Source organism: Entelurus aequoreus, linkage group LG08, assembly GCF_033978785.1.
Source record: "Entelurus aequoreus isolate RoL-2023_Sb linkage group LG08, RoL_Eaeq_v1.1, whole genome shotgun sequence".
Classification (NCBI taxonomy): domain Eukaryota; kingdom Metazoa; phylum Chordata; class Actinopteri; order Syngnathiformes; family Syngnathidae; genus Entelurus; species Entelurus aequoreus.
This window is the reverse complement of record NC_084738.1, coordinates 45510421-45535223: the sequence shown is the minus strand read 5'-3', so window position 1 is coordinate 45535223 and position 24803 is coordinate 45510421. Positions and strand designations below refer to the sequence as shown.

The 24803-nt window shown below is 39.0% G+C and overlaps 1 protein-coding gene across 4 annotated transcripts in view; it reads right to left on the bottom strand.

Moving 5' to 3' along the window:
* Positions 1-263: 263 nt before the first annotated feature.
* Positions 264-24803, bottom strand: part of dtnbp1b (dystrobrevin binding protein 1b) — a 105746-nt gene continuing 81206 nt past the window's right edge. For 2 of the 4 annotated variants that reach the window (XM_062056610.1, XM_062056606.1), the window contains 3 exons: positions 10156-10320; positions 6417-6560; positions 264-2629 (listed from right to left, as the gene is read on the bottom strand). In XM_062056610.1, coding sequence (XP_061912594.1) covers positions 2382-2629; positions 6417-6560; positions 10156-10320 — 557 coding nt within the window. In that variant the 3' untranslated portion in view covers positions 264-2381. The remainder of the gene's footprint in view (positions 2630-6416; positions 6561-10155; positions 10321-24803) is intronic. The other 2 variants (XM_062056607.1, XM_062056609.1) reach the window with 2 other exon arrangements.

The following is a 24803-nucleotide window of genomic DNA, read 5'->3' as shown; positions in this document are numbered from 1 at the left end:
TTATGTTGTTTTTTGTACAATTGAATTTGTTCCTTTTTATATATATTTAAGTGATTTTATTGTTGCACTTTATTGTTTTTCTTGCACTACGAATTATTTTTGCACATTGCTGTTTCAGATTTTTGTTACCAAAAATAATAAAGTGAATCAGAATCAGCTTTATTGTCCAGTTATGTTTAACACACATGGAATTTAACTTCAGTAGACTGCACTCTCTTTGTACAAAGTAAACATTAAATATGAACAATTACCTAAAAATATAAACTAGTAATTAAAGACTAATATGTACAAGACTGATGAGACAAGATGACACTTTTACTGTAAATACAAAGCTTTATCACTTGGACTGTTCAACCCCAGGCCACTCTTGTAGCTGAATGTTTTCTACATTTTAAGATTAGGAACCATATGTGGCACTCTGGACATCATTCGTTCATTCATTGGTATTATTTATGTTCTTAACTGGGCCACCCCCATGTCTTTATAAATGACATGTCATTTGTAAAGACATGCCAGGCTGACAATAGGATAATGTAAACAACACTGCCAGAGCCGCAATGAGTTTATAGTAGGTGTGTGAATGATCAACAATCAATATTATTGGTAGAAATAGAGGGCCCCAAAATCAAATTTTGCTCAGGGCCCCATGGAGGCTTGGGCCGGCACTGACTGTAGCTACGGAAGCTAGCTCTCCAATCAGCTAAACAGACTTAAAACATCCACAGTGACGTCTTGATGAATTTACCAAACTGAAAATATATGAAAAGAATGCCACTGTAAGTTAACAATACTAACAGACACCTATAAACGTGTCAGCATATTCACAAATGGGATGATTTAGTAAGTATGAATTGTTTTAGTTGTATTGTAAAACTTATAAATGTTGCTTGGAGTGATTCATTAAGAATCCTTTCGAGCAGAAAGGACATTGACGAATGAAACAGGAAGTACATTTTCAACCAGCAGCACCGTCAGTGAGCGAACTCATCCAAAAGATGGCGCCATAGCACAAACAATAACACACCTTTTTAGTGTCTTGTCAGTGTATGTAATATGAAAACTATTTGTTGAAAACAAAACATGGCTGTTGGTGAAGAAAATTCTATAAATTAGCCGCACAGTTGTTGTTTTTTAATAAGCCGCATGGATTCTAAGCTCGAGAAAAAAGTAGTTAAAAAATATGTTAAATCAGTTAAATTGTGAAATAATAAAATATTTGAAAATGGTGCCATAAATAATAATGTTAAAAATGTATTACAAATTGAATCAATGACACACCTGAGTAATCATTAAAATATTATTGAATTGAAATAATGTCACTTGACCCTGCAAGAAAATACATCTTTTGGTTTGACTGCCTAATGTTGACTAAATGGGACTTTTGTTTCAAAAGATGCTAATGTTCATCCTAGCACGTCATGAGTATACAAAAGACCACTAAAGATATGCAATGATAAGAGTCGGAGTGTCCTTGAACGCATCACAATAATGTATTTAATAACACTCACCAGTATCACTCTCCCATCCAAAGTAACGTACATTCTCCACATATATTGTGTGTGTGTATATATATACTTCATGTCATGTATGTATACTGCATGTCATGTATATATACTGTATGACATGTATATATACTGCATGTCATGTATGTATACTGCATGTCATGTATGTATACTGCATGTCATGTATATGTACTGTATGACATGTATATATACTGTATGTCATGTATATACACTGTATGTCATGTATGTATACTGCATGTCATGTATATACACTGTATGTCATGTATGTATACTGCATGTCATGTATGTATACTGCATGTCATGTATATATACTGTATGTCATGTATATACACTGCATGTCATGTATATACACTGTATGTCATGTATGTATACTGCATGTCATGTATGTATACTGCATGTCATGTATGTATACTGTAGATGCAGTGTGTAGAGTACACACTTCAACATAGTCAATGCGCTCTTTTGTGTGGCACAATTTATGGGATTAGTCGACATGCTTGAAAAGCTGCTGCAACGTGACATCGCAGGAGGAGGAAAAAACATACACGCACACACACACACGCACGCACGCACGCACGCACGCACACACACACACACACACACACACACACACGTTTGTGTACAAAAAGAGAGGAAAGGGTGTTGAAAGTTTGGTCCTGAAAAGTGAGTGACGGATGTGTTGCTGCACTGGCCAATCTCGCTTACATGGGCAGGTGTGCAATTAACACCACTACTTTTCACCTGAGGACATTTCTTCCAGTTGGAACGTTAGTGTGCTCTTATTCCAAGATGGCTCGTTAAGGCAGTTTGTTATTAGAGAAGAAGGAGGAGGAGGAGGAGAAGAAGAAAGACAAAAAGTCAAACTTTCCTGCTGCTCCGCTCGCCGCCTTTCCGCGAGGCGTCGGCGTGCACCTGGTCGTCGTCAGGCGTCACCACCACAGGGGGTCTCTTCCTGCCGCTCGTGGCCGGCTCCTCTTCGTCGTCCCCGTCACCCTCGCCCGCCTCCGTGTCCTGGCTGGTGGAGGAGAGGGAGCACAGCTTGTGGCGCAGCTCGGCCTGCGTGGGAACCTGCAAGCTGATCTCTGTGCTGCACTCCACCTCAGGACCTGCGACAGGAAACGCACGAAAGTTTATAGTCACACCATCACATGTCACTAACTCTTCTAAGTAGCACTCAAGTGTAAAAAGAAGTGAAGCATGTTTCAAATTAAAACAGTTTGGATTGAAAGTAAAGGCGAGTCATGTTGCAAATTGGAACAAAAACCAGTGCATCCAGAAAGTATTCACAGCACTTCACTTTCTCCACACTTATTCCAACATGGAATAAATGCATTTTTGTCCGCAAAATTCTACACACAATTCCTCGTCCTGCAGGTGATATTTGTACAAAACGTAGCTAAAACACTGTAGCCCCTGGCTAGCGAGGACTCTGCAGTACGGATGATGTTTGATAAGAAATTATCAAGTTCGAGCCTATTATCGAATCCTCTTATCGAACCGATTCCTTATCGATTCTCTTATCGAGTCCAGATAGATTGTTGTATATGGAAAAAAACACAATATTTGGTTTAACAAATCACTTCACATTCTCTACTGCTCGCTACTATAGTATTACCATATCTGAGTTATTGTGCAGAAATAACTACAATTGTGCGCTACATTCGTTAACCGTGTTACAAAAAAAATTAATTAGACTGACACATAATGTTGGATATAGAGAACATACAAACACTTTATTTATTGAGTCAAAAATCAAAAAGTTTGATGATTTGGTAAAATTGCAAACGGCTAAAATGATATGGATTTAAATGATGGAATGGACTAAGTAATGAAGTTAAACATTTTACTGATATGATCCAGTTTAAGAGGTTGTTCAAATGAATAGTGCTTACAAAGAAGAAGAATTATGATAAATACTTTCAACATTATTGAAAATAAGATATTCTTCATCTCAGTATATTAATAATGACTGAATTAATTAATCACATATTACAAAACTGTTGTATATACTAATTCACAGATATTTTATTATAAAAAGATCAGTAAATGATGTATATATTTATATGAAGTGGGAAAGGGGTGGGATTAAATAAGCTTTACTTCTTCCTACTCCTGTAAAGTGAAATGATATGAAACTGTGATGTATTATGATGTGGTCGGATCATGTTTTGTTTAGTTATGTTCTGTTAGTTTTGGACTTCCTTAGTTGTTTTGTGCACTTCGGGGGTTTGTTTTAGTCACCATGGTTACTTATGATTTTCACCTGCCTTGTATGCGCACCTGTTGCTCATCAGAGACTATTTAAGCCTGCCTTTTCCGGTCACTCGCCGTGGCTTCATTGTTTGCATTTGCAACAGTTACGTTGGCATTCTGGTTTTCGAGCTCATGATTCCTGTGCTAAGTTACCTTAGCTTCTAGTATTCCTGTGCTAAGTACGTTTTTGCTTTAGCTTCTCGTGCGAACGGCACGCTTTCCTTTTGTTTCGTTCCTGTCTGTTGTAATGTGTATGACTTATGAGAAATAAATCATCTCCTACCTGCACGCTTTCGTCCGGAGCCGTCAGTTTTGCGTCCCGGGAACTAACCGCAGCACGCTGCACCCCACCGTGACAAATGACTGAGCTACGTGACGTCATTTCTTGTGATGTCACACGGGGCATTACTTGTCGGGACGGGAGTCGTTCCCAGGGATTCGAATAAAGAACCAACTCTTTTTCTTTACTATAGTGGTCTCGATAACGGGTACCGGTTCTCAAAAAGGGATTCGAGGCCGAGGACTCGGTTCTTTTCTTATCGAACAACCGGGAAAACCGGTTTCGAGCATCATTCCTACTCTGCAGTGCCTTGAGGAAGCTTTCGTTCTCTGTCCAATTTGCCAGGCATCAACATGCTTAGTATTATATCTTATACCGTATTTTCTGGACTATAAGGCACACTTAAAATCCTTTTTTTCCCCTCAAAACTCGACAGTGCCCCTTATAACCTGGTGCGGCTAATATACGGAATAATTCTGGTTTTGCTTACTGACCTCGGAGCTATTTTATTTGGTAATGATATGGGTGACCAGTAGATGGCAGTCAAACATAAGAGATACATGTAGACTGCAAAATGATGGCAATATAACAAGTAAACAACACCAACATTATATATGTTCCATTGAAAATATAGAACATTACACACGGCGCTCAAAAATCTATCAAAACGTTTTAGTACGACTTTGGTAAGCTATGAAGCCGCACTGATTGATGGATTGTACTGTGCTTCAACATACCAGTATTATTATGGTGTGTGTATAATGTAAGACATATTATCTGGCGTTTTGTTTCGCAATATTATGCAAAAGCAACTTTTCTTACCTTCTAGTACCTGCTGATCTTTATTTTGGATCTGCATAAGTCCTGAAAAATTGCGCACGTCCACCTTTGTAGTCGATAAGCTTCTTTTTGTCTATCTTCTTGTTATGGAACATTTATCCTCCGCTGTTGCCATTTCTAATATGCCTAATATTGCGAAACAAAACGCCAGATAATATATCTTTCTTTATACACACACCATAATAATACTGGTATGTTGAAGCACAGTACAATCCATCAAGCAGTGCGGCTTCATAGCTTAACAAAGTCATACTAAAACATTTTGATTTTTGAGCGCCGTGTGTAATGTTCTATATTTTCAATCTTTCCAATGTTTGCGTATTTCCGGTAAGACTGATCTGATAACAAGGTCAGAGTGCAGAAGTGTTACTGCAGTGATGTCACGCTCCCAAAATAGCCCAAGGTATTCGGAGCGTAATAATCAAAATGGCTGACAAGATTTGTGGCATTATGTGATGTTTAAAGGGGGTTTTCACATACTTTACGTATTGTAAATACAATTGAATATGGTTTTGTCGTAGAATTTCTGACCTTTTGACCTATATTTCTTGTCTATTAAGAATGTCTGCTCATTTTCATTTCTCTTCTATTTTGTGCCATTGAATGGACCAGTTGTGGGACAAAGGTGAATATGGAGTTATGCCAACCTGTCTACAGAATGTTTAGATTTTCCAAATATGACTAAGAGATACGAGGTTGTTTTGGAACAGACAAACCAAAACAAAACAATCATGACGCATGAGATAAAAACAAGAGACATATAAGAAATGGCAGAAGACGGGGACTCGAGAGTGATTTTGGCTTGTGTGTGTCTTGTGTGCTCCGGAGTACATGTGGTCTGTCTGCACGGACAACTCAATTCAACCTGCACTTCTGATAATGGGTAAATAAATGTGTTGTACTAAACTACCTTTGTTGCCTGCTTAAGCTTCGGACAATCCACTACAGTTTAACAGATACAATGATTTGCATAGACCCTCGGCCTCAGGTCCGGGTGCCGGAAAACAGCTGCCCATACGATGAAGACATATACGTATAAAGTTTACTTGTTTTTCCACTCTCCTGGTACTTTGAGGGTGTTGTGAAGCTCAGTTACACACTGACACTTGTGCCACACTTCAATTATCATTTGTTTATGAGTGAGGACGAACAGGAAGTGCGGAATCCGTGTTGGTGACAGGCTTCCATGAATAAGTAGATATATGGAAACACTCGCTATTCTTTTTTCTTTAAGACAACAGCCGTTCTTCTTTAGCAGTGACTCACTATACTGAAAAAAGCAGATATCCACTTACTATCAAAGTATTGATACTTTCGACAACCTTAGTACAAACAATTAAGTCTACCCTGTATGTTCTCATATGTTCTCATATGTTCTCTCTGTGTGTGTGTGTGTGTGTGTGTGTGTGTGTGTGTGTGTGTGTGTGCGTGCGTGCGTGCGTGCGTGCGTGCGTGCGTGCGTGCGTGCGTGCGTGCGTGCGTGTGTGTGTGCGTGTGTGTGTGTGTGTGTCATTTCTTACCCGCCTCAGGCGAGGCGGCACTGTTGTCCTCGCCCCCCGAGTGCAGGAAGACGTCCAGGGCCTCGTGGTCTGACATGTCCATGAGGTCCATCTGCTCCAGCATGTCCACGTTGACCTCCATGGACGACATGCTTCCTATTGGCTCTGCACACAGGGACAGGAAGTGGTGGTTAGCCTGGCACAAGAGCGTCCAGCAGGTGGCAGCAAAGCCAGCAAGGAGCTGAGTCCAGGCAGAGCAGGAAGCAGGATGGGTGTTGCCATGATATAGCATCAGTCATCTTCACAATGAATGCCAGTACAATGTAAATACTTCTACTTTTACATACAAGTCATGTACTACTTTTAACATTAGTACTGCTAGTACAATGTAAATACTTGTACTCTTACATAACAAGTCATGTACAACTTTTTACATTGTTACCTCAAGTACAACATATACACTTGTACTTTTACATACAAGTCATGTATGACTTTTTACATTGTTACCTCTAGTACAACATATACACTTGTACTTTTACATACAAGTCATGTACAACTGTTTACATTGTTACCTCTAGTACAACGTATACACTTGTACTTTTACATAAAAGTCATGCACTACTTTTAACATTAGTACTGCTACTACAACATATACACTTGTACTTTTGCATACAAGTAGTGTACTACTTTTTACACTGCTCCTGCTAGTACAACATATACACTTGTACTTTTACCTACAAGTCATGTAATAGTTCTTACATTACTACTGTTAGTACAACGTACAGTTTACCTTTGTACTTTTACATAAGTCATACACTATCTTTTACTTTGCTACTGCAAGTGCAATGTAAATACTTGTACTCTTACACGCAAGTCAAGTATTCATTCTTACATTAGTACTGCTAATGCAATGTAAATACTTGTACTTTTACATACAAGTCATGTACTACTTTTTACATTGCTAAAGCTAGAACAACGTATACACTTTTACTTTTACATACAAGTCATGTCTTATTTCTTACATTAGTACTGCTAATGCAATGTAAATACTTGTACTTTTACAGACAAGTCATGTGCTATTTCTTACATTAGTACTTCTAGCACAACATAAACACATGTACTTTTACATACAAGGAATGTACTACTTTTTACATCGTTGCTGCCACAATGTAAACACTCGTACTTGTAAAATACTTGTAAAAGTAGAAGTATTACTTTTACATACAAAACACGTTTTATTTCTTACATTAGTACTACAAGCACAACAAAAAAATGTGTACTTTTACATACAAGTAATGTATTACTTTTTACATCGCTACTGCTAGTACAATGTATATACTTGTACTTTTACATATAAGTCATGTATTAGTTCTTACATTACTACTGCTAGTACAACTTAAAAACTTGAGCTTTTACCATCAAGTTATGTACTTACATTAGTACTGCTAGTGCAATGTATAAACTTGTACTTTTACATACAAGTTACTTCTTACTTTAGTATTGCTAGCACATTTGTACTTTTACAGACAAGTCAAGTAGTTGTTCTTACATTAGTATTAGTGCAATGTAAATACTTGTACATTTATACACAAGTCATGTATTATTTCTTACATCAATACTGCTAGTGCAATTTAAATACTTGAACTTTTACATACAAGTCGTGTACTTTTTTTTTATTTTAATTTTTTTACATTACTCCAGCATTCATTGTTTTAGAGAGCAGCAAACAATAAAAATGTACACAAACCCAGCATTATTATCCTTCTCCAACATTGTTGGATACTATTAATTTAATGTATATAAACTATTGTAATGATTAAAAATAACTCAAACATGTATTATATTATATGTATTCTATTCACACTTGATTTTATATTGCCGTGAAATTACAACAAATATACCTGTACTGGATCTATGCAAGTGTGTACCTAAAAATATGAATAAAATAAAATACATGAGTCAATAATTACTGTATAAAAAAGGTGATAAATAATAACATATAAATATGTTTAAAAGCGATTTAGTCAAGTTTATGATGGGACGTGCTAAAGTTGTGTTAATTAAATATAAGGTAAAAATAATTAAATTGCCTTGTAACTATTTGAAATACATTATTAAATCATGTATTACTAATTAAGAATTATCAAATAATAACGCTTATACATATAATACAAATATTACTCTTTTCAAAAATAGTAACATTATTTTTAGTAGTATTTTAATCATTTATTTTAAGTGAGGCCTGGATTTAGCACCCTTGCAGAGGTGGGTGTGGCCTCAAAAGTGCTCGTCCCCCTGGTCAGCATGACCATGTGCTGCATGCGTCATGTACTGAGTGAGTAGGGGGAGAGGGGTATGGGGTTGCAGCATTATCGGGAATGGGGGCGGGGGGGGGGGGGGTGGAGGAGCACAATAAGAAGGCGGAAGATGATTGGCCGCAGCATAGCAGTGTGAGAGATGACGCCATTGGCTACCGTACCTCAAGGAAGTGAGGAGAGGCCGCATGGGGAGGGAGAGAAGAAAAAGAAAAGGGGAGATGGGGGGTGTTATTTATCATTGACACCCTCCTCCCCTAAGAAAAACTTGAAAAAACATGAAAGGCACTGACACACACACACACACACACACACACACGTCAACATTAGTGTAAAACATGACGACATGTAACACAGAACCAAAGAAAACAGCGCACACCTAATATTTCACCAAGCAACATTACAAACAGCTGTCGATATGGCGACTTTCAAGGGTGTAATGCACTCTCTCACCACTAGGTAGAGCATATAAGCTAATACTCTTATATTGTTAAAATCAGTAACCGGTAGTAAAACTCCTGCTTTTCTCATGGCCCAAATAGTTCACAGTAGCACTATACATAATCATAATACCAGGGCGTCCAGTGAGGGGCATTTTGTACTCCCTCGTCCCAGGAAGAATGCTTTGCGGAAATCTTTTATTTATAGATCTTTATCGCTCTGGAATAACCTGCCTCAAATTCTCACCGGCATTGAAAGTAAACAGCTTTTTAAAAAGAAAGTAATATTTTATCTGACTTTTTAAATTAGTTTGCTCGTTGATGATTTGTTTGGTTTTATATTGTGTAGTTATATTTATATGGTAATTATTATTCTGTAACTGTAAATTGTTTGCTTGTTTTCTCATTGATGCTTTTATTTTATTTTTTTCTGTATTGTGTAGTTATAATGATATGCTTTTACTTGTAATTGTATTGAATTGTGGACCCCAGGAAGACTAGTGGGTTGTTGAGGCAACCAGCTAATGGGGATCCTTAATAAAAATCAAATCAAATCATGTCTTTGTATTAGATGTAGGTGTATGTGCACCATGACCTCTCCAAAAAGAGCACTGATGCAGGGAAGGAGTGTGTTGCCTGCGGCTGACTTTAAAAGGACAATAGGAGTGTGACCTCATGACATCGACTGTCCTTCATCTTCTGTGCAAGTGCTGTGCTTCCCCTCTGCAAATATGGCGTCAATTACCAGCCGCGCTGACTCTCTACAGCGGGGCGGGCGGCGTTCTCGTCTTCCTCGCCTCGTTTGAAGTGTCGAGTTGAAATATTGCAAACTGGTCTTTGCATAATGAGCTCGCTTAGCGCTGAAATATTCCACGCCGCAATCCTTCTCTAATAAGCAGGGGATTATAGAGTGGGAAAAGAGGAATCGCACGCTCGTTTCCAGTTGCTAGACGGCGGCCCCTGTTCACACTTTAGTACACGGGGGGAAAGTCGCGGGCCGCTCACCTCGCCTCTCTGCGATCTGGAGGTATCCCGTGGACAAGTACTGCTCCATGTCCTGCTGGAAGGCCTCCTCAAAGAACTTCTGCCTGTCTTTCAGCTTCACCTGGCCCGCTGGCAAAGCTCCTCCCGGTTCGCCGCCGTCCACCTTCTGAGCGGCGTCCAGCTCCACTGGACACACAAGTGGTCATGATTAGCTAGTATATGGTACCAATACGTCATGTTTAACAGTTGTTAGCAACACTAGCATAGCTATCCGCGAGAGCTACATGCTAACATGACACTCACATTTAAACAGCAACATCATGCTAGGTTAGCCTATGTGCTAAAGAGACACAAATTGATCAAACTTACAGCTTCCACGTCTGTACCTGCCTGATAGTTTAATTGAAAGATATGTAGCAAAGTTTTTTTTGTCACGTGATGGACGAGTGGTGTCAAGATTTTCCTTACATCTTAACGGCTGAAGAGACTAGGATTGTCCCAATACTAATATTTTGGTACCGGTACCGAAATGTATTTAGATGCTTTTCAAAATAAAAGGGACCCCAAAAAACATTATTAGCTTAAATTCAACAGAAAATTTGATTATACATTGAACATAAATTTTTTATTGCAATCAATGAACAATTTTGGCATTACATAATGTAGTGAAGATACTAGAGAACTTGTCTTTTAGTAAGCCAGCTGGTTACAAAGGCTCCTGATTAGGCTGCTGACATATACGTGTTTTTCAACCACGTGCCGCGGCACACCAGTGTACCGTGAGATATTGTTTGGTGTGCCGTGGGAAATTATATAATTTCACTTAATTGGGTTCAAAACATTTTTTGTAATTATAGTCTGCAAATGATGTGTTGTTGTTGAGTGTCTGTGCTGTCAAGAGCTCGGCAGAGTAACCGTGTAATACTCTTCCATATCAGTAAGTGGCAGCAGGTAGCTAATTGCTTTGTAGATGTTGGGAACATGGTTTGTTGTGATCACAATATGCAGACAACAGCGGGAAACAGCGTTCAGGTAAAATGGTATCTAATGTTTAAACCAAAAAATAAACAAAAGGCATTGAAGCTTAGGGATGGCTATGCAAAACGAAGCTAAAACTGAACTGGCTGCAAAGTAAACAAAAACAGAATGCTGGACGACAGCAAAGACTTACAGCGCGTGGAGCAGACGGCGTCCACAAAGTACATCCGTACATGACATGACAATCAACAACAAAATAGGAGCGCAAGACAAGAACTAAAACACTACACACAGGAAAACACCCAAAAACTCCAAATAAGTCAGGGCGTGATGTGACAGTTTGTGACAGTACACCTACTTTGAGACAAGAGCTATAGAGATGCATGGTTGGTTATGGTTTGAATTCATATCCAACAATTGTGAGAACGACTTATTACTATCAATATCAGCTGCTGAGTTTAATTTTTTATGTTTTCTGCTGGTGGTGTGCCTCCGCATTTTTTCAATGAAAAAATGTGCCTCGGCTCAGTAGAGGTTGAAAAACACTGGCATATACAATAACATATTGTGTCATTTCCGCTTGAATTATTTTGTCATAATCATGAACGACAAGTGGTAGAAAATTGATGGATGGATGATTAATCTTCTTGTTCATTTAATGTTAAAATCTGCTTACTTTTTGTTTTAGCATGTTTTACATACACTTCCATTAAAATTTAATAACCACTTATTCTCCTGTTTGGATACTTTACATTAGTTTTGGGTGATACTACAAATGTTGGTATAAATCCAAGTTGTTGCAGGGTCATACATTGGTCATAATTAAAGTTATTCTGTGTCCAGACATATTTCCTGCGTGTACAAACAATAAAAAAGATAAACAGATTTTGGGATAATAAAAAACATCAATGTAATCATTGTAGTATCGACTATATACAGCTCTTGTACTTGGTATTCTTACAGTCGATATTTGTATAGATCCACCTATTTGTTTACATTCAGGAACACTAGCCGGCTGTTAGCGGTTAGCTATTGTATCCTCCTATGGTGTGTAGTTAAGTATGTTTAGATGATCCTCGTCCTGCAGGGATGATACTTGTAAGAAACAGTTTGTCGCCATGGAGGCGAGGGTTAGTGATTTAAAAGTAGCTAAAACACTGTGGACGGACATTACCGCTAGCTAGCTAGGTTTTAAAATCACCGCTTGCAGGGCGGCGCTTCAGTGTTTATATCTTCACATTTATTGTTGGGTTTTCATCTAAAATACGTCCATTCATTTTCATGCTGTTTCTGCTCTTAAGTGCTCTGTTCATGTGTCAATTTGCGTCATGTCCATGAAAAAAACAAAAGTACCTATATTTTAAAAAGGCAGGAAAGTACCTTTTTTAATTCATTAGTACCGCAGTACTTTATTGGTACCGGTACACAGTACAACCTTACAAGAGACTCATCTTACTGTTAGAACATCACTGAGAAGAATTTGCATAATAAGGGGCATCAAAATAAATAAAGTATGGATACACATTGACTTTATGTGTTAAGATAGCCTTTGATCTGAGACAAGTCATACTGTGGACTGGGATTAGTCTAGATGGAGCTCTGGGAGGGCAAATTGTGATTGGCCCCAGCAGGACATTTGGCCCTGCTGGGGCGGGTGAAGACGACGAGGCCGAACCTGCAGGAGGCGGAAGGACTGACCCTGTGCGTGTGTGTGTGTGTGTGTGTGTGTGTGTGTGTGTGTGTGTGTGTGTGTGTGTGTGTGTGTGTGTGTGTGTGTGTGTGTGTGTGGGGGTCATGCTGTCTCTTTAGATTTCATCTTCCGCTGATATTGCAGCTCTGATGCAGTCTGGAAAAAAAACACTGCACCGACCACAACATAATTTTCTCTTGGTTCTTACTGTACTTGTAGTATTTGTTTGTTTTGAATTGAATTAATTATCGCTCACTGACTCTCCTTGCAGGATGTTCAATTTGTGAGAGTGTCTGTGTGTGTGTGTGTGTGTGTGTGTGTGTGTGTGTGTGTGTGTGTGTGTGTGTGTGTGTGTGTGTGTGTGTGTGTGTGTGTGTGTGTGTGTGTGTGTGTGTGTGTGTGAGCGTGTGTGTGTGTGCGGTAGTTATTAGATTTAGAGCCCAGAATGGTGGGTTCACTGAGAGGTTAGCAAGTGTTCTAACAATCAGGCCTAGGGTGTAGATTCTGTTCTTTTTTTTTGCAACCCTCTAATGTAAAAAAGCATCGTGTTGTCGGGAAGTCAACTCACCAGATTTACTTACATGCAATAATATCCAGAAAATAATACTCAATGATGACCAATTTACAACAACATTTATGTAAATGAAGGTAGGGTTACAGGTTGGGACTAGGGTAGAGGTTCAGAACAAGTGGTCTCAGGCCCCTTCTACACTAAGCCGGATAAGGTTATCCAGCCTAAATCCCACCTAACCTTATCCGTGTCCACACACACACAATGGTCGTTTAAGACCCCCTCTCTCCTCTGTCCGCCGGCGCAACGCGACCTAGTAGTCATGCGCAAAAAAAATGCGCGCGTCATAGTCACCTCTGACCTGGAAGTGTATTCTTACCCTATGTTTCATTCTATTGCCACATTTCTTTTAACAGTAAACCTTGCTTGCCTCACCATCAGCAGCTGTTAGACTATTGTAGTGACTCACACCTGAGCCATCATACATGAATCATATCTTTAATGGACGTGTGAAAGTAAACAATGTGATAAAGAACATTTTACAACAATCATAGATATCTGGTCAGGACACTGTGCTTGTAGGCTGAAATTGGCGGTCGTACTTGACGGCCACAACCACTTCATGGCTTCACAATAGTTATGGAGTACAAAACTAGACGTTGAGTAATCGCTCGACATACATCGCGGACAATAACCGATAGTCTGCTTTGCCAGTCCAAATGTATTTGCTGTTTTTCGTAGTCTCCCGTTGTCTCCACTTCGACAATGGACGAAGGTTTTCACTAAGTAGAATCACAGCTGACCTGGACATTCGAAAGTTCTCTTGCCGTTCAGCTGACAAAATCGTCTATGTTGCCGTCTGATATGTTTAGTATCCAAAAATAGCTGCAATCGCGCATTTGCTTCTCTTAAGGTATTCATGTGTGATGTTCCATCTTTCAGATGTCACTTCCTGTGTGGGCGCGGACTTTCTGAGGTCACTTCCTCTCTGAACTCAGTTTCTAAACAATCAATGACTCCATACAAAGCTAAGAGCCGGAGATTCAAGAAATACACGGCGCATTTACCCGTGTAAAAAATTGTCCGAGGAGGGGGGGCTTAAACGCTGGTTTAGTGTGGCTGAAACGGGGCTTAGGCTAAATAATCATTCGTTTAAGGGGTTATACAGCTTAGTATAGACATAGCCTCAAACTTGCGGGCCTTGAGGCCCATATTTTGTGGCCCTCTTCTTGACTTCAGAGCGAGTGTAATTGTGTGCTGGGTGGCTAATAGTAAAATATATCATAAATAAGGGTGAAACGGTATTGTAGATACTGCGGTATTAGGATTTCAAAGTCTTTACAGCAATTTCTGTCGTTTTTTTTCTGCCACTTTAGCGGCAATACAATAAAAGACAATACATCACCCAGAATCCTCTGCGCAGCGCGGGGCCAGCAAGGTGGGGGGCATGGAACACGCTTAGCAGGAAGTGAAGTGTGTTCGTACTTTTTTGGACATTTCCTGAAAATGTCATCAAAATCTGTCCATAACTGTTTTAGTCATGATGCTAACAAACACAAAGACAACCCTGGCGAAAAGAAAGTCTGTGTTCTGCAAAGCAAAATGCACCACTTTCGACAGAGCCAGCCAGTCACATTGCACCGCACAGAGGGAAATCACCCCCAAGAAATGTACACCGCGGGAAATTTGAGGAAACTGGAAAACTACTTGATAAATCCTCAATCCATCATCCATTTTCTATCTCTTGTCTCTTTCAATGTCGCCTATCCAGCAGTACTCGAGCAGAAGGCAAAATACACCCTGGACAAGTCGCCACCTTATAAACCCAGAAAAGATATTTGAAGCCAGAGAAGCTTAACATCAGTGTTTACATTATTACTTTCTTTGTGTCCTGTCTAGCCATTCAGGCAAATCATATTGTAGATGTAGATGCCCACCTCTGCTGTAAATGGTAAATGGTAAAAGGGTTATACTTGTATAGCGCTTTTTCTACCTTCAAGGTACTCAAAGCGCTTTGACACTATTTCCATATTCACATACACCTTCACACACTGATGGCGGGAGCTGCCATGCAAGGCCCTAACCACGACCCATCAGGAGCAAGGGTGAAGTGTCTTGCTCAAGGACACAACGGACGTGACGAGGTTGGTAGAAGGTGGGGCTCGACCCAGGAACCCTCAGGTTGCTGGCACGGCCACTCTCCCAACCGCGCCACGCCGTCCCCGTAAATCTGTACAGGCTGTACAGATTTACTTTACAAAAGATAAGTGTGTTAGACTTCTCTTGTTGCCGTATTTGTATTTGACTTTATTAAATGGATTTATATTCATGTTTGGCGCAGCTGGACTGGAACAGGAAGGGATAGAAAGAAGGAAAAAAAGGAAGACAGAGGGGAAATTGCGGGGACAAGAAGGGGATAACAGAGAAAGACAACAACATCAGCAAATATGATATGTACAAATATTACATGAATAATTCACAATCATTTACATTAGTTATATCGTTAGTTAACTTTTCTGAGATACGGCATTTTCCAAACTGATATAAAACATGTCCACTGTGAACGACACTGCTTCGCAAAATGTTAAAATTGAAATAGTTAATATTTGTTTGAAACAGTGGACGTTTCTGCACACTTCTTTGCACTTAACAATATATGTTTGTATTACTAAATATAATAAGAACATTTTAGCCTTTTGTTTGTGCGTGCTAAATTACAGTAAGTATGTTAATCCTAAACACTTCATTTTACACACTATAACAGTTTTAAACCTTTTTTTTTTGGACATATACCACAATAATATTGTACCTCAGCCTTAATACCATGATATCGTACCGTGAGATTTTGATAACTTCGCTAATAATATAAAACATTAAATACTAGTGATGGGTATATAATGTTAATTGAGTGTATGGTGCACTCATTAGCTGTATTGACACTGCACAGACACTGTGTTGGTTTTCCATAATAATAATATAATAAAAATAATGGATTAGATTTACTTAGCGCTTTTTTAGACACTCACTCCACATTCACAGGCAATTACAATGTCTGTTGGTCCGGGTGAGGAGTCTGTTAAGCTAGAACTAACCATTGCCAGGCTAGAAAATTCCTGCACACATAGCATTTCTCCTAGAATAACAGTAAGGTGGCAAGATTGATCATATTACATATTACTCACCTGCACTTAAGATTCGACTTTCAGGTTTTGCTACTTACGTATAAAATACTAACGGGTCTCGCTCCATCCTATCTTGCTGATTGTATTGTACCATATGTCCCAGCCAGAAATCTGCGATCAAAGAGCTCAGCTTATTAGTGATTCTCAGAGCCCAAAAAAAGTCTGCAGGCTTTAGAGTGTTTTCTATTCGGGCTCCAGTACACTGGAATGCCCTCCCGGTAACAGTTAGAGATGCTACCTCAGTAGAAACATTTAAGTCCCATCTTAAAACTCATTTGTATACTCTAGCCTTTAAATAGACCCCCCCAATTGGACCGGTTGATGTGCTGGCTCTCTTTTCTGCTCTGCCCACCTCTCCTGCGTAGTGACCACGGATCAGCCTCCACGAATGACGCGCTAGCTGTTTAAAGTCAGGACCCAGGATGGACCACTTCTCCTTGCATTAGTTGGTGACGTCTCTGCTCTGCTGACTTGTCTCCATTCCAAATGATCCCCTGCTGGCCCCATTATGGACTGGACTTTCACATGAAGTCGGGACCCGGGGTGGACCACTCCTTATGCATCAGTCGGTGACGTCTCTAGTCCCAACATGTCAACATGCAAGAGGATCACCCGGTGGCCCCACTATGGACTGGACTCACATTAATAACTGTATCCACTCAGCATCAATGTCCTACATCTGCGGTCCCTTCCAAGGTTTCTCATTGTATCTCATTGGGTTGAGTTTATTCTTGCCCTGATGTGGGATCTGAGCAGAGGATGTCATTGTGGCTTGTGCAGCCCTTTGAGACACTTGTGTGAACTTTGATTGATTGATACATTTTACAAACGCGAACCGCGCGCTCACTCGCACACACACATAGAGAGAGACAGACAGGCACCAATGTGGAGCTATTTTAAGATTAAACAGCCAACATTTTAAGAACTACTCAAATGTAGAATTCTACACATTGAGTCTATTTTCAATGGCGTCAAAAAAGGCATTTTAACAAACGCGAACCACGCGTGAACACACAGATAGACAGGCACCAATGCAGATGTATCATAAGATTAAACATACAATCTATTAAATAACCAACATTTTAATAATTATACAAATACAGAATTCTACACATTGAGTCTATTACAGTGCTAAAACTACCAAGAGTTAATCAATAGTCAATATACCAGCATGCAGGTTTTTAAACATCACAAAATTATTTTCTTTTTGAGGAAGTTAGATTTTGTGTTTTGTTGTTTGTTTTCATTGCCGCTATTTTAACTGTTTTATAAATACATAAACAAGGTTCATTGGGTTTTTTTTAGCACTTTGCTTTTTCTTTCTTTTAAATGGAAAAGAAAATTGTATTAGTCATTTTAATTTTTGTAGCAGCTCAATGAGCAGCACAGCTACAGTATAAATAAATATTTATGAATGTATTCATCATCTTTGTTGTTTGTAAGCACATGCCTAAAATAACTTAAGTTGCATTTACTAGTCGATGGAAAATTAGAGCCATTAAATGTGTACGCTATATTATTTGACTAGTTGACTAATCGTTAAGATAATCGTTGACTAATCAACTATTTAAATAATCGTAAGTTGCAAACCAACTGCCAATTTGCCCTCCAAACATTCATTCACTTTCACACAACAGTGTGAGAGGCACTGGGAGAAACGGCAGTGACTTGGATGGCAAAAGCTGGAATCTAACCTAGAACCCTCAAGTTACTGGCACGGCCGCTCTACCATCCGCGCCACGGCGACATTTACTATCTGCTGAATTAAAGCTAACTACATTTGACCTGCAAATGGATATAATAGTTAGCAAATATAAATGATTTTGTTATGTTTAATTGAATAGCTTCGCAGGAAATAATAGAAAAACCGCACAACCGTGGTCAAGGAGCCAAGCGGTAAAAAGGAAAAGAACATGTATCTTATTTGGTGATAAAGGATTAAAATGATCCCACTATTTTCCTTTAGTTTATTTAGATTGATTATGGTGACAAAATCATTGTCAAGCGTGGCACGCCACTCTGCCGACTTAATTTAGTACAAGCTGTCACTTGGGAGTGAAAGAAGAGCTCCTGATAAACACAGTAAGGAACCTCAAAATCAAATGACACAGCAGCTATATGCGTCGTTTTGTTTTTCTAAATGTGACACACATCAAGGCATTGGAGGGACACAGCATCACTTCTTGATGCTTCAGTATGGCATGACTCAATATTACAAAATACAACAACCATACAAACACAACACAAAGAGCAAACTTCCTTCAGGCAAGCTGATGTGTCTCTGACCATATTCCTAGGGAGCCCAACAGTGTCAAAATATAACATTTTGACAATCAATTTAACATCTGTAATGACTTAGTGACCCTCAATCAGGGTCACTATAGCTGCTGATAGAAGTAGTTCAACAATTTTGTCACAAGGTTAACTGAAGTCAATACTTTGTGCGGCCCAGCCTCACCCAGACTCTACCTCCTGCGGCCTCCTGGTAAATTTAGTTTGAGACCCATGGTTTAGAGCAGGGGTCAGCAACCCAAAACGTTGAAAGAGCCATATTGGACCAAAAATACAAAAAACAAATCTGTCTGGAGCCGCAAAAAGTTAAAAGTCTTATATAAGTCTTATAATGAAGGTAACACATGACGTAAGTATATATATTAGCTATAATAGACTACTATAAAAATGACTGTGTCACAGGATGAAGCAAATCTTTGTTGACAGAAATGTTGAAATTTAATATTTATTCTACATATTTTTACTTTAGAAACCGTTAGTAAATCAGAGGCTACTCAGAAGGTGAGATAACTCCTGGAAATTACTGGCTTTTATTGGCCAAAGGTATGGATGTGGTCTGGAACAACATGGCACACTGACAACTATCTGAAATGCAGCCAATATTACATAATGTGTCATGAGACATGCAAAACCAAATTATATACAAAGAAGATAAAAGTAAAGGATATCAAATTAGCTCAAATATACCTACAAATGAGGCATAATGATGCAACATACAGCTAGCCTAAATAGCATGTTAGCATTGATTAGCTTGCAGTCATGCACTGACCAAATATTATAATAATAATAATAATAATGAATTAGATTTATATAGCGCTTTTCTAGACACTCAAAGTGCTTCACAGAGAAGTGAGAACCCATCATTCATTTTTACAACTCATTCATTCATCATTCATTCTCCGGTGTGAGCGGCACCAGGGGCAAGGGGGAAGTGTCCTGCCCAAGGACACAACGGCAGCAATTTTGGATGGTAAAAGGCGGGGAGCGAACCTGCAACCCTCAGGTTTCTGGCACGGCCGCTCTACCCACTACGCCAATATGCCTGATTAGCACTCCAACAAGTCAATAACATCAACAAAGCGCACCTTTGTGCATTCACGCACAGCATGAAACTTTTGGTAGACAAAATGAGACAAAGGAGTGGAAGATTTCACATGTAAACAAACTGTTGCGTCACAGTCCACACTATGGTGAGTTCAAGAACCGCCGAAATTGGTGGGACAAAACCATGTTCACCAAATACTCATATTAAACATATTAAACAGTGTTTGTCCGCAAACTAAAACCATACTATAACAACAAAAAAATATTTTTCCCCCCATCTTTTAATAAATGATAAATGGGTTACTTCTTTAGCGCTTTTCTACCTTCAAGGTACTCAAAGCGCTTTGACAGTATTTCCACATTCACCCATTCACACACACATTCACACACTGATGGCGGGAGCTGCCATGCAAGGCGCTAACCAGCAGCCATCAGGAGCAAGGGTGAAGTGTCTTGCCCAAGGACACAACGGACGTGACTAGGATGGTAGAAGGTGGGGATTGAACCCCAGTAACCAGCAACCCTCCGATTGCTGGCACAGCCACTCTACCAACTTTGCCACGCCGGCCCTCTTTTTCCATTTTCAATCATTTTTTAAAAAAGTTCCAGGGAGCCACGAGGCGGCGCTAAAGAGCCGCATACGGCTCGAGAGCCGCGGGTTGCTGAACCCCGGTTTAGAAGAATGATGGGGTCAGAGCAGGGCCGTAACCAGGATTGAACAAATACAGAGGTCAAAATTCTGCAACTTCTCTTTCCGTTCCTCCAACTGTTGGTCCCATCTCTCCACATTCTATTGCGCTCTCTCCTCTTGCCAGTTGTATTACAAGAGCAATAAGTAAAATGAAACACAACTCCATATCAACATGGACACATTTAAATGGGAATGACAGAATGTAATCAACAAAATACAAGCAGTACAAGAGTAAAAGTAAAATGTAGGTTGTACAATGCTTTTACTATTATTGTACTATCAGTGTATGCTGTTAAATTTAGGCGACATAAGATCCATTATGATTGCCAAAAAAATCGAACATAACCAGTGTGTATGTATGGTACTACAGTTCACCTGACAAGTGACAATCAGGAGTGGATTGGGTCAAAAATTTGGCCGTGGATTTTTTGACCCAGACCGGCCCACGACAATCCACGTGCAGATATTGTGCCAACTCACCATACTGAAGTACATATCACAAACCCCTAATATGACCTCTATGCTGAACAATATCCCTTTACATCAGTGGAGGCTGGTGACTTCCAGAATTGAGGAGGCCATTTTTTTCCGCTTGCTCACTTCACTCGCGATGGAATGTTCCCTGTTCTCTTATCTGTCTTTGTGCTGGCCAAAGGCATACTATTTGGAGTGTAAGCTACAGTCAGAAAGTTCTTGCTGATGCAATTCATTGTGCAGAGCTTAGCCTTGTGCCTTCCTGAAGAAATTACATTGCTGTAAGTCTATGAGCCTGCCTGATAATTAAGCTGAGAAATGACATTTGGATGTTATATAAACGCCAAGTGAACATGTGTAAAAGGCAGGAATTTTAATTATGTAGTTAAAAACAATTTTGTTTAGCTTACATTTTTCATTCTTCTACAGCTTCAACATGTAATCACCAATTTAATCAAGTTTAGCATATAAAAAAGATAAGATAACACTTTCTTTATCATATGTAGTTTTATTCAATATATTTAATATAAAATATGTAAAAATATGGTTCCAGTTGGCTTTATCTGCTGAGAAACACAGACAAAATGGAGTGTTATTACTACTGAGAACTAGTGGTGTAACACTGGTAGACACCCAGTTCATCCAAAAAGTAATTCAGATTGTACTGCAATTTCTTGAGAGCAAAGTAGTGAGAATACTCACAGGTCCTGTGGATCCAGAACGTGTCCAACTCAGCCATCCATCCCCAGATTAAAAAAAAACTGTAACGTTGATTGCAAAAACGGTCTTGTCTCTGCTTTTTGTTTCCCTTCAACAATTAAAAAAAAAGTACCTGTTCCATGTACATTTTCCTCTCTCACATCCATTTTGCCTGGCTAATCTAGGCTTGCTCGAACGTCACTTCCTGTCAATGAGAAAGGACGCAAAGAAAAAAGCTCCGCTTCTGCTACCGGAGTTTTTGTTAAGTCTGAAGATTTTGACCACTGATTTGACCACTGATTTGCGATCACAGCCACAGGAGAGTCACCTGGCATCTTCGATCTGATTTTGGTCAGTTGAGAGGCACTGATACGCTGAAATAAGGCGAGTGGAAGAGCCGTTAGCCGCAAGCCAAAGGCGCCTCCCGCAGTTCAAAGCGGTTGCCTAGCAACCAAAAGTTACGGCGAGTTTACAGCTGTTTTAAAGTGATCCCGACGTCGCAGAGTGATATAAGTTGACAGGCTGACACCTCAAATTGATCTCTGAACGGCGCAAGGTACGAAATTGTTGAAAAAACAAGTTAAAAGTGCCGCAAGTCGCTAAAGAAGTAACTGCCCTTAAGACATAAGAGGCGCTGACGTCAGTAACTGCCGCGATGCCAAAAGTTAAAGGATTGACTGGAAATACTGATTTGAAGCTGGGCACAGGACATGATGGGATTCAAGAAGGGATACTACAAAAAATACTCCAGGAATTTAAAGAAGAAATGTTAGAAAAATTGGAAGAATTGATGGATGGATGGAAAGAGGATATGAAAGAAATGAAAGAAGAAATGAAAGAAATGAAAAAAGAGAACAACTCCAGAAATAAAGAAGCCACTGAAATGAGCAAACAAATGAAGATCCTTCAAGAAGACAACAACATGCTGAGGAACATCATAGATGAAATGGATCAGGATAAACGAATGAATGATATCATTGTGACAGGGCACCGAATTAAACCAAGATCCTATGCGAAAGCTGTGAATAATGAAGGTGAACCTGATGAAATGGATATGGTCTCAGCAGAACAGCAAGTGGTCAACTTCCTGCAATCAAAAGAAATTGAAATTGACATTAATACCATCGAAACATGCATCCCACTGAACGGAAGAAACAACAACGCCACTCCAGTCGTGCTTGTGAAACTCGTAAACAGAAAATCTAAAATGGCATTGCTGAGACAGGGAAAGAAGCTGAAGGGAACAAATGTGTACATGAATGAGCATCTCACAAAACGCAATGCTGGAATCGCCAAGAAAGCACGCGACTTGAGAAGGCAGGGAAAAATCCAGGGAACTTGGAGCGCCAACTGTAAAATCTACATCAAGCTGAATGGAAGTCCAGAAGCAAGAGTAATTGTTGTCCATGACATCAAGGACCTGGACAATTTTTAAAGTTTACACAGCTACCACAACAACGATGATAATGGACTCTGACAGAAAACAAGCACCTAAATTCAGCATCGGCACTACTATGTTCCAAGGGACGACTAAACAAGAGGACCTAGATTCAAGATTGCATCCACCTACACTTATAGAGATTATTGAAACAACATCAAAGTTTGTTGAACAAGAAAATATGGAACTAAAAAATTTCTGCAACAAAGATCACAAAAACCAGGATTTGGAAAATGATATAGATCCAGATACAAATTTTTTCTCCCACATCAGTAATAGTTGTTTTTATTATACAGATGATCAATATAATAGCAACATTGAATGTGATAACAAATTGTCAATTATTCATTTTAATAGTAGAAGCTTGTATGCAAATTACAATAACATTAAGAACTTTTTGGAACACATCAACGAACCCTTCAAAGTGATTGCTGTCACAGAAACATGGATTGATGATAAAAAAGGAATAGATTTTGATCTGGAGGGATATGAACTAAACTACATCAACAGAACCAACAAAAATGGAGGAGGAGTAGCTGTGTACGTGATGAAAAACCTGAACTACAAAGTGGTAAAAAACATGTCATTTGCCATTGATAATATCTTAGAATGTATAACCATTGAAATATGTCAGGAAAAAAGCAAAAACATATTCATCAGTTGTATATATAGATCACCTAAGTCAAGTATAGAAACATTTGAAGAATGGATCAAGGCAACTTACATGGACAATGGTCAAAGAATAATGTTCTTATGTGGTGACTTTAATATTGACTTATTGAACCCCAACAAGCAAAAGTCTATTGATGACTTCATTGATACAATGTACAGCATCAGTCTATATCCTAAAATCACAAAGCCAAGCAGAATCACAGGACACTGTGCCACGCTTATTGATAATATTTTTACCAATGATTTTGATAATAACACTACAAGTGGTCTACTTATAAGCGACGTTAGTGATCATCTGCCAGTTTTTACAATATATAATGGAAACTACAAGAAGAACATGGAAGACAAAAGGACATTTCGAAGACTATGCACAGAGAAGAGGATGACTGCCCTCAAAATTGAGCTACAAAAGCAAGATTGGGACAATGTGTATAATGAAAAAGAGGTTGATGAAGCATATGAACATTTCTTAAACAAGTTCATAATACTTTATGACAAACATTGTCCATGGATACAACTCAGTAACAAGCAGAGAAAGAATAATCAACCATGGATGACAAAAGGATTAAAAAATGCTTGTAAGAAGAAGAATACACTATATAGAGAATTTATAGCACAAAGAACTATAGAGGCAGAAATTAAGTACAAAAAGTATAAAAACAAGTTAACAGAAATACTACGATCATGTAGAAAAGAATATTACAGTGAATTGTTGGACAGGAACAAAAATAATATGAGAGCAACATGGGGCATCCTCAATAGCATTATTAAAAATGGAACTAAGAGGGACTACCCTCAATACTTTTTAGATGAAAATAAAAAAAATGACAACATAAAGGAAGTAGTTGAAAGCTTCAATAATTATTTTGTAAATATTGGACCAAAATTGGAAGAAAGGATTCCAGACCCAGTTCCAATTGAGGACTATAATGATACCATAGAGCGAAATCCCAACTCCATGTTCCTCAGTAATGTGACACAGGAGGAAATAGTTACAA